Here is an 11386-nt window from a genome sequence, read left to right as displayed (position 1 = left end):
CGGTCGAGACGACCGACTGACCGGAGGGACCGACCGATCGACGGCCGGGATCGCCCGACCGACGCCACTACCGGTCATTCAACGGTCCATTGCCGACCAAGGATATGTCGGACGTATCTCCCTCCGACCGACTGGACTCAGAGGCCTTATGGCCGACTTATGGAAAGCTCGCCGACCGATCGGAGGAACCCGACGCCACTCTGCTGGCCGCCGACCTAGGGTCGGCTGACTCCCCCAACCGCCGTACAGCCGCCAGGCCTTGTCAGCTCTGACAGCAATATGCGGCGCGGCCATTTCGGGGCATTGTCCTGCCAGAGGCATTATCAACCCGGATGATTTGACAGCCCCCGCGGCGATGTGACATCCTCACGGCGACTCTGACAGTCCACAGTGAGTTGACAGTTCCTCACTTGTCCGCGCCATAATGACGGCGCATACTTAGCTCACTATATATGCCGGGGAAGGCAACAGTGCAAGGGATCGATCCGCCCGTCTCTCCCACACGCAGGCTCGCTCCTCTCTCCCTCTCTCTCTCAGAGCTCTCTGTCTGCATTTCACTGTTGTCCAGTCACCTCTCTGACTTGACCGTCGGAGGGTCCCCGCGGAGCCGCCTCCGATCAGCGCGGACTTCCTTTGCAGGTGCACGCTCTCCGGTGATCGGACGACGAGGCGATTGGCCGCAACATACTTTTTCCTCATTTACAAATTTTGAATTGGCTACTCATATTACTGTTTGCTTTTTTACTATTTGTATACTTCTTGGATCTCCTGTATTAATGATTCTATCTGTTACTCATTTTTTCCTTTTACTTTTGGAACGCAGCCCCCTTTGTCCACCGATGTTACTGTCTGTATTGGGAGAAATTGTTAGGCAAGATAAGAATTTCTCCTGTATTGGGGTTACGTCCTAACTTTTTATCTTTTGTTCTGAATAAAGTTTTTCTACTCAAAGTTCATTTTGTTCATTTCGTCCCCAGGTTATTTTAAGATTCCATTAACTCCAAACGTTATATGCTACACTCAGGAGTTTTGTCCCTAAATAGCTTATCGGGCAATATAAGAAGAATGATTTCAACTGGGCCCTCGACCTCCTGGCGTGCCAGCCAAACTACTTAGCTGGACTCCAAGGACGACCGACATCCTTCGTACCCTTTTTTTTTTGAGCCCCTGGACCCGGTCCAGTTCCATGATCTGGGCTCCAACCGAACCGTCTCCAGCCCCGGAACCCACGATCTTCAGAAAAAATTATTGGTCGGACCTGATTCACGGTAGATCATAAATAATTTAATTCTTTTTGATTCACGTGCAATAGCAACACGCGCCCCGTCACATGTCAATGTCTTTTTCCTCTTTCATACCACGCTCTATCATACTTTTGTCGTCTTCTAACTAATGAATTATCCTTCTTACCCCAAAAAAAAATAATGAATTATCCTCGGTCCATTGTGAATGAGGTCCAATCAATAGTTTATTCTTTCGTCTATTGAACTAGATATCCTTAGACCGGAAGTTTTCCGCTGCTCTGGAAACAAAAAAAAAAAAAACCGACCCGCCAAGGGCACTTTGGGAATAAGGGCATTACGGGAAATCTATGCACTAAAAGTCTCCGGACCTCGAATCACAAATAGCGCTATAAAACCCTCGCCCGCAGATCTCTCCGCTTCTCGTCCATTTTTCTTCTCGGACTCGCCCCCGAATCTCGCCCTCCGCCATTGCCGAGAGCTCCGGGCGAAGGTGCTCTGTCTTTCTTGCAAGCAAAGGTTAGTTATCTGTAACTTCTTGAGTCCCTCGTTTACTCCTTTAATATGTTTCTCTTCAGTTTTGCTTCCGATTTCTTGCTTCTTTTTATCGAATTATTTCTTCGGTGCAAAAGTTTTATGCTGGTGTAGTTCTGCGAATCCTTCATGCCAAACACTAAGATCTTTCCCTTGTTTGATGGGTTTCCTATCTAATTTCCTTCCAGATCTGGGGGATGATGGGTTTCGCGGCGAGATCCGGGGCCAAGATGGGAATTATCTCGAGATTTAGGCTCTGGATCTTGTTGTTCTTGTTGTTTTTCTTATCTGGAGAAGGGTTTTATCTCCCCGGGAGCTACCCCCATAAGTACATGGTGGGAGACACCCTGTCGGTGAAGGTGAACTCTCTCACCTCCATCGACACCGAGATTCCTTTCAGCTACTACAGCCTTCCCTTCTGCAAGCCCCAAGAAGGCATCAAGGACAGCGCCGAGAACCTCGGCGAGCTCCTCATGGGCGATCGCATCGAGAACTCCCCCTATCGCTTCAAGATGTTCACCAACGAGTCCGACATCCTCCTCTGCCGAACCGGTCCTCTGTCCACCCAAGATTTTAATCTCCTCAAGAAGAGGATCGATGAGATGTATCAGATTAATCTGATTCTTGATAATCTCCCGGCGATCCGGTACACCAATAAAGGTGATTACGTCCTCCGGTGGACTGGGTATCCGGTAGGGATCCGGGCGGGCGACGCCTATTATGTGTTCAACCACCTGAAGTTCACAGTTTTGGTGCACAAATACGAGGAGACCAATGTAGCGAAGGTGATGGGCACTGGGGATGCCTCTGCTGCGATCCCCTCCTTGGACAAGTCTGGTTCTGGCTCGCCTGGGTGGATGGTCGTCGGGTTCGAGGTCGTTCCTTGCAGTTTCCAGCATGATTCAGAGTCCATCAAGAATCTGAAGATGTACGACAAGTACCCGGCGAAGATTCAGTGTGATTCCACTACGGTGGCCATGAGCATGAAAGAAAAGCAGCCCATTGTTTTCACCTATGAGGTCTCTTTCGTGGAGAGCGATATCAAGTGGCCATCCCGATGGGATGCTTACCTGAAGATGGAGGGAGCCAAGGTTCACTGGTTCTCAATCCTCAATTCACTCATGGTGATTGCCTTCCTTGCTGGCATTGTTCTTGTTATCTTCTTGAGAACCGTCAGGAGGGATTTGACCCGATATGAGGAGCTTGATAAGGAGGCACAGGCGCAGATGAATGAGGAGCTCTCGGGATGGAAGCTCGTAGTTGCGGATGTTTTCAGGGCACCGAGCCATCCACAGCTGCTCTGTGTGATGGTGGGAGATGGGGTTCAGATTCTTGGTATGGCAGTGGTGACCATCTTGTTTGCTGCGCTAGGGTTTATGTCCCCAGCTTCTAGGGGAACTCTTATCACTGGTATGCTGTTCTTCTACTTAGTACTTGGAATCGCTGCTGGGTATGCTGCTGTTAGGATTTGGAAGACTATCAGATGTGGGGATCCTTCTGGATGGGCTTCAGTCTCATGGCGCGTTGCTTGCTTCTTTCCTGGTATCGCCTTCTTGATCCTGACCATGCTGAATTTCCTCTTGTGGGGTAGCCATAGCACAGGGGCCATCCCTATTTCTTTGTTCATCGTACTGCTCTTGCTTTGGTTCTGCATCTCGGTCCCGCTTACACTTGTGGGTGGATTACTCGGTGCCAAAACTCCCCATTTTGAGTATCCTGTGAGGACCAATCAGATCCCACGAGAGATTCCTCCACAAAAATACCCGTCATGGTTGCTGGTTCTGGGGGCTGGGACCCTGCCATTCGGCACCCTTTTCATTGAGCTCTTCTTCATAATGTCTAGCATTTGGATGGGTCGTGTCTATTATGTCTTTGGCTTTCTCTTTATTGTGTTGATTCTCCTCGTGGTTGTGTGCGCCGAAGTTTCTTTGGTCCTCACTTACATGCATCTGTGTGTGGAGGATTGGAAGTGGTGGTGGAAATCCTTCTTCTCATCAGGATCAGTGGCTATATATATCTTCTTATACTCAGTGAACTATCTTGTGTTCGATCTTAAGAGTCTAAGCGGGCCCGTATCTGCCACTCTCTACCTTGGGTACTCTCTCCTGATGGTTATTGCTATCATGCTTGCAACCGGCACCATTGGATTCATTTCTTCGTTCTGGTTCGTGCATTATCTCTTCTCTTCGGTGAAACTAGACTGAGCTAGTTCCATGGTTCCACAACAAGGTGCTTTCTCCACCCAAGAGCATAACTGGAAATATGATGAAAAAAATGACAAATATTCTTGACCTTTGGATAAAGATCTGGGTTTGTATCATCTTGATTTTGCTGTTGTAGTTTTGGGACTCCACAGAAAAAATAATAGTTCATTTTCGCTCTTAAGATTCTTTACTGCTCATATATCTGAGCATAGCTTTTATTTACCTCTTTTTATTTTTCAAGCTTCTTCCTCTCCCTTCCCATTCTGTCTCTGTTTGTTTAGTTTATTAAGCTGTAATTGTAGTCCTGTCTCTGATGCACTTTGTATTGGGTGACAATTTGGAAATGTTTTGTTCACCGCTTTTCCAGTTTATATGTCAATTTGCAAATGTGGTTCAGTCTCTCAAGGAGTCTGCGTGGATGCTATTTTGAAAACATGTTCTTGCTGCATCTACAGTTTTCAGTACTTCATGGTGACTCCTTCCCCGATGTCACATATGTCGTGAACTGTGTTAAGCTATATGAGTTATCAGAAGACTGGCTTGTTTTTGTCGTGGCTATGGCGTTACTTTCAGCCTTTTGAGAGAAAACATTATTTTAATTATTATATTAAGCAAGGATATGAAGTTTCATTACTTTAAGGTAAATGTTGGGTATCTAAGAGTAGTTGCAGGCAATTTTGGTCCTTCAGAAGTTATTGCAGCTCTGGATGATTTATTGCATTAAGCTCCTGTTGAGTTCTGATATATGGAACAGGAACTTAGTAAATACCTAGTAGCTAGCTATGTTGCATCTATCCATTGCCTTGCATTTTTTCTTAGTATTGAGATTTTTTTAAATGGATTTTAAGAGCTAAAATGGGGTGATGATGTTTCAACACAGATGTTGGGCAAACCGAATTTATATTGGGATTTTGCATGTATACATTCCAGCATAGATATGTCACATACCTACATAAAATCGGTAACATTAACATAAAAAATTAGAAATTTAAGTTGTGATAGAATTTTTTAATGTTAGAAATTGTAATTCCCGAAGTAAAAATGTTAAACGGTGGGTACAAACCCACTTATTGAACCTTTTCCAAGTCTTGAGCTGATGTTATCTTCTGTGGTACATTAATCCTCTTTATAGGGAATGTCCACATTTTTAATGAAGGCTGAACACATTTTATGTCTTTATTTGTTTTTCTATATACTTTTTTAGTCATTAGGTGCAACGGCAGATCAAACTTTTCATAGTGAAGCCTTTTAAAGATACGAGCATGTTTTATGTCATTTATGTATGTCGATTCTTATTGTTCATTAGACTTATGTATAATTATTGATAAATCATGCTTCAGTGGACCCTGTGACATATATTTGACATATCAGTTATCCAATATTTGACATATCAGTTTCCAACATTTAAATTTTTATTTATGTTAAATATTTTATGCATGGTTGGTGCAAATGTTATGCCTGTAGTCGGAAGCGGTAATAGATGATTGTGCAATCTGTGCTGATGGAATGCATTGTTGGCCATTTAAATTTTGTGCAGGTTTTTGCAAGGCTCCCAAAACGGATAAACATGTCAAAAATTTCAATCAGGCTGCAACTCCACAAGGATAGCTTTTTTATCATATTATGATTAAATGGTCTAATCTAAATTATAATTTGACACTTCCTTTTCGGTTTTATTTTTCTTATACATGTGTACTATGTTTAATACTGTGTAAACTTTTAATTTAGGTCACCATCTTGCTTGGTCAAATGTGTTTGGTCTGGTATTGGCAATTAGGCGTGTCCATATAACTCAGAATACAGGCCTGCTATTCTGCACAGTGAAAATATCAGAGAATTATCATAATTGAGTGGACGACTGTTTTCAAAAATCCATGTTGCAGTATTTTGGTCATGCACCAGTGCAAGGGCGTTTTAGATCCAATTAGTATTTTCAACTGTAGATAATGAAGGCACGGGGTCATTTCAGATATTAGTCTGGATATGTTTGAGTTCGCTTTTTATAAACAAATATTTTTGAGTTTCTTCGCAAGGAGAAATATGATAATTGGCATGATACATTAATACACAACTTTCTTTGAGGATCTATTTGGTTGGAATTAATCTGGTGTCGAAAAATAAATTTATATCAAATTATTATATTTGATGTGTAAAATGGAAGGAGGGATAGTAAAAAAATCGATGGATCTTATATTTATTTTTTGGAGGATAAAATAAATATTATGGAGGGATTACGGTTTAATAAATTTTTAAATGATGATAATTTATATTTGATATAAATATTTCTAATGGTTCGTGAATGCAGAATGAAACATTGATGGTAATAAAAATATCAAGAATGATAATAAAAATATCAAGAAGGATAAAAATAAAAAAATAGAGTATATATATAATTATTAATTTATTTTGATGTCTTTTTAAATTTATTCAATAAAAATTTGTGTAAAAAAAAAAAACTGTAGATGATATTATGCAAAGAAATATATGATTATAGTCATTATATAAAATTTGATCAGAGATGATAATATCATTTTGATAATTAAAAATTATTTTATATTGATGAATATATTTATAAATTTGGTTATATTTTTATATAAGACTATCTTCAATCGAGTATACTATTTTTTTTTCTAGTGTTATTTTACAAAAAAAAAATTCACCAATCAAACAATAATTTTTTTTTTATAATTATTTTTATAGATAAATAATTTTCATGAATCATCAGTTATCCTCTAATCTAATATATCTCAATCAAACAGACGCTCATGAGGGGCAACAGACTACTCGAAAGTAAAGATCCTTTACGGCCTATCATGCAAAATATACCAACTAAATACTTAAGTTGTATGTACACTATGAGAGAGTGTTTGGTTTGCAATTAGAATCATAATCGGAATGAGAATGGATTGGAATCGGAATTGAAATTGAAATGATCAAATCATCTGAAGCATTGGATTCGTGATCGAAATCGTAATCGGAATGGATGATTTTCATTGTTGTTGCTTGGTTCATACAAAGATAGAAATCAGAGTCAATTTAAATTTTTATTTTTATTCTTAACTGAAATTTTAAAAAATTAATTATTTTAAAAATTAATATTAAATAAAAATTAAATATAATAATAATATTTTTAAATTTTTTATTTAAAAATATATGTTCAAAAAATTCTCCTATGAAACATCTTCGAAGCTCACTCCCACCACTCCATCCTTCAAAGAAGAAAAGTCATTCGATCTCTCACAGCGATGCCTCTTTCACCACCACCGCCACCTCGATGATGTCGATCTGCCCACCAAGGAGGAGGTAGCGTCGATGGTGGTGAAGGTCGATCGCGATGACAACAGATGCATCAGCTTGGAGGAGTTCGGCGTGATCAGAACAGCCTTCGGGCCCCAATGGGGGCGAAGCTCCGGAAGGTCTTCACTATCTTTGACGCCAACGGCGATGGCAAGATCTTGATGGAAGAATTGCTTAGGGTATTCAACATGCTGGGGGATCAAAGATGTACGTTCGAGGATTGTCGTGAGCGAGTGAGAGTTGGATGGATGATTTTTTTCTTTTTATCTCTTTCCGTTGGAATGAGATTTTGATTTTGTTGAGTGAGTCCGGATTTGATTTTGGAAGGAATGGATCATTTTCATTCCTCTTTGTAATGAGAATCAAAATAAAACTTCTTTTAACTAAATAGTTAAAATAAAAATTATTCATTTTTGTTGGGATATACCGATCGGCCCCTCTCACGCCGACTCACCGTCGGGCCTGCTTGACCGACGCCCGACTCAACCGACCGACGACTGCCGACGCTGTCCGACCGAAGGGATGTCGGTCGGGCAGACCCTTTCCGTTCCTGACTGGCCGATCAACGGAGCCCGCCCTCCGACTTTCGCAATGCATCAGACTAACCGTCGGAGGGGGGGATTCCTGGGTCTTCACCCGATATCCCAGCCGGTCGGCTCCTCCAAACACCGTACGACTGCTGAAGGCCACCGTCCTGACAAAGGCATGCGGCATAGCCACCCTGGGACATTGTTCTGCCAAGGACATAGATTAATCCCAGCGATTTGACAACCCACGGCGACTTGATAGCCCCGGCGACTCTGACAGTCTCCGACGATTTGATAACTCCCCAGTTGTCTGCATCATTAATGGCGACACCGCACTGCGCCCTACTATAAAATGGGGAAGGCAACAGTACTGCGAGAAGGTTCTTTCAAAACCCCTGAACTCCCCCCTCTTTAACTCTCTCTCTTTCTCGCTGAGCTCCCCTGATTCTTTTCTACTGTTGCCTAGTCTCCTCTCTGACTTGACCGTCGGAGGGTCCCCGCAGGAGGCATCTCCAGTCAGTATGGACTTCCCTTGCAGGTGCTCGTTTCCGACGACCAGACGACGAGGGGATTGGCCGCAATAGGTTTTGGCACGCCAGGTAGGGGGAGACAGGGATCACGATCCCCACAGAACTCGAAACACCCTTTCGAAATGACAAGAACCAGGGCTCAGCGATCGAGGGCCACCGGATCAGCGAGGCACTCTTTCCGTCGGGAAGAGATCTCTCCTCGACCCTCCATGGCGGAGCCCAGCTCTTCGCATCCTGTGGTGACCACGGAGGTGCAAATTACGGCGATCGTACGGCAGATGACTGTGCTGACGGATGCAGTCAAGAGCCTTCAAAAATAATCGACCAGGTTGCCGCACTCGCCGGCGGAGCAACCGACGGCATACCCAATGCCCTCCAGGAGCAGCCGCCGACGCCCACGTCGGTCTCCATCCCCTTCTCAGGAGCAGCCGTCACAGCACTCCCACCGAGAGGGGGAAAGGCGGACATGGCATGATACCCACCGGTCCCGACGACTGTCTCCTTTCCAGCTGGAACGAGCAAGGAAGGAGAAGCGGCCGCAAACACCGTCCGCCTCCCTCTCAGATTCGTCGGGAGACTCCACCCTCGAGGTCTCCCAGCACCGACGAGCCAACGACTACGCACGCAGGTTCGAAGAAATCGACCGTCGGCTCGCTCAGCTTCAGGTGGACGGACAGAAGTCTTCGAACGACGTCGACTTCCAGACCACCCAACCTCTTTCCCGACTCATCCTCGATGAGCCGATCCCTAATCGGTTCAAGATGCCCCATGTGGAGCCCTATGACGGCTCCACCGCCCCAGTTGACCATCTGAAGAGCTACAAGCTCTCATGACGATCCAAGGGGCGACCGATGCTCTTCTCTGCATCAGCTTCCCTGCCACACTTCGCAAGGCCGCAGGGCCTGGTACTCCGGTCTCCGCTCAGGAAGCATCCACTCCTTCGGACAACTCGAGCATGCTTTCGTGACCTATTTCAACACCAGCCGGAAGCCCCCAAGAACCTCGGACAGTCTTTTTTTCCTCAAGTAGGAGGAAAACGAGACGCTCCGACATTTCGTGATGCGATTCAACGCGGCCACGCTCGAGGTTCGGGATCTCAACGAAGACATGGCTATCTTAGCCATGAAGAGGGGGCTAAGGGGGTCCCGATTTACATACTCCTTGGATAAGACCTCCTCCGGATATACGTCGAATTGCTAGAGCGCGCGTACAAATACATGCACGTAGACGAAGGAGCTTCCGACCGATGCCTGACTGAAGCCAAAGGCCGAAGGAGAAGCGAAGGAAAGGTCGGGCCCCTGTCGAGCCTAGCAGGCCTCCGACCGACAAACAGGTCTCACCCCAGCGACGGAGCCCGAGATCGCCTCGACGGTGAAGTCCGAGGCCGATGCATCCCAGGTATGACTCCTACACTCTCCTCTCTGCTTCTCGTGCACAGATTTTGATGGAGATCGAAGGGGAAGAATATTTGCGACGGCCTCCGCCTTTGAAGGCAAAAGGCCTCGACCGATGAAAGTACTGTCGATTTTATCGGGGCCACAGCCACAATACCAAGCAGTGCATCCAACTCAAGGATGAGATTGAGGCCTCATACGCGGGGGTATCTCAAAAATTTCGAAGGAAACACCGACTCGATCCGTCTCCAACCGACGACCCCAACGACTGAGAAAGCAGCGAACAATCAGCCACGACCGGGGTCATCAACATGATCTCCAAACGACTGGATCCAGGGACGACTGCTGGAGCAGAGCCGACGAAGAAGCTACGCCAAGACAATGTAATTACTTTTACAGATGAGGATGCTCGGGGAGTCCAAACTCCCTATGACGACGCTGTTGTTGTTTCGGCAACAATAGCAAATTATGATGTAAGAAGAATCTTTGTTGATAATGGAAGTTCGACTAATATTTTGTTTTACTCGACCTTCTTCCAATGCGACTGTCGGCTGATCGGCTCGAAAGAGTCTCCACACCTCTGGTGGGTTTTGCCGAGGAAGCCGTCACAGTGGAAGGAGAAGTTACTCTCCCCGTGATGGTGGAACCGAACCACGACAAAGCACCGTCCACCTAAACTTTACGGTCGTCGAGTACCTTCGCCTACAACGCCATACTTGGAAGACCCGGCTAAATGCCCTCAAAGCTATAGTCTCGACTTACTACCTGCTGGTTCGATTTCCGATCAAAAATGGAGTCGGGAGATGCGCGGGGATCAGCAGCTCGCTCGGCGATGCTTCCAAATCTCTGCTCGAAGTAATGAAGCAAAGGACTCCCTGACGGCCGACAAGTTGGACCAGCGGGGGGAGGAAGAACGGGGCGAATCGGCCGAACAGCTGGTTTCCATTCCGATAGTGGGAATCCTGAACAAGTGGTCTGGGTTGGATCTCAGTTATCCGACCCTGAGCAACGGTAGTTAGTAGAGCTGCTGAAGGTCAATACCGACGTATTCGCTTGGTCGGCAGCAGATAGTCTGGCATCCCTCCAGAGACGATGACTCACCGACTCAACATCAACCCTGAAATGAGGTCGGTGAGGCAGAAGAAGCGGTCTTTCGCTCCTGAAAGACAGAAGGCCATCGACGAGGAAGTGGACAAGCTACTCGAGGTGGGCTTCATTCGAGAAATCACGTACCCCGATTGGCTCGCCAATGTTGTCATGGTGAAAAAAGTCAACGGGAGGTGGAGGATCTGCATCGACTATATCGATCTAAATCGCGCCTGCTCGAAGGACAGCTTTTCACTTTCGAAAATCGACCAGCTGGTAGACCGAGTTCGGCCATCGACTGCTCAGCTTTATGGATGCCTTTGCCGGATATAATCAGATCCGGATGGCATCGAAGACGAGGAGCACACGGCCTTTGTGACCACCAAGGGCCTTTACTGCTACAGGATAATGCCCTTCGGATGAAAAATACGGGGCCACCTATCAGCGACTCGTCAATAAGGTCTTCAAAGGCCAGATCGGGCGCAACATGGAAGTGTACGTAGACGACATGCTTGTGAAGAGTGCGCAGGCCTCAGATCATGTCCAAGACCTCGAAGAAACTTTTCGCACTCT

At 45.5% G+C, this 11386-nt stretch overlaps 1 protein-coding gene across 2 annotated transcripts; it reads left to right on the top strand.

Annotated features, from left to right (window-relative positions):
* The first annotated feature begins 1615 nt into the window (after positions 1 to 1615).
* On the top strand, positions 1616 to 5729 carry LOC105050693 (transmembrane 9 superfamily member 11). Of its 2 annotated transcripts, XM_010930808.4 has the most exons (3): positions 1616 to 1760; positions 1964 to 4004; positions 5517 to 5729. In XM_010930808.4, the coding sequence occupies exon 2, from the start codon at positions 1973 to 1975 to the stop codon at positions 3977 to 3979; it is 2007 nt and encodes a 668-aa protein (XP_010929110.1). In that variant the 5' UTR covers positions 1616 to 1760; positions 1964 to 1972; the 3' UTR covers positions 3980 to 4004; positions 5517 to 5729. The 2 variants fall into 2 exon arrangements, with proteins under 2 accessions (XP_010929110.1, XP_073117715.1); XM_073261614.1 differs by lacking the exon at positions 5517 to 5729 and having other exon boundaries at positions 1964 to 4350.
* Positions 5730 to 11386: the final 5657 nt, after the last annotated feature.

The sequence above is a fragment of the Elaeis guineensis genome, chromosome 8 (assembly GCF_000442705.2).
Source record: "Elaeis guineensis isolate ETL-2024a chromosome 8, EG11, whole genome shotgun sequence".
NCBI classification, from domain to species: Eukaryota; Viridiplantae; Streptophyta; class Magnoliopsida; order Arecales; family Arecaceae; genus Elaeis; species Elaeis guineensis.
This window is presented reverse-complemented; position numbering and strand designations above follow the sequence as displayed.

Coding starts and splice junctions, on each gene's coding strand:
- LOC105050693 (XM_010930808.4), top strand. CDS start 1,973: ATGATGGGTTTCGCGGCGAGATCCGGGGCCAAGATGGGAATTATCTCG.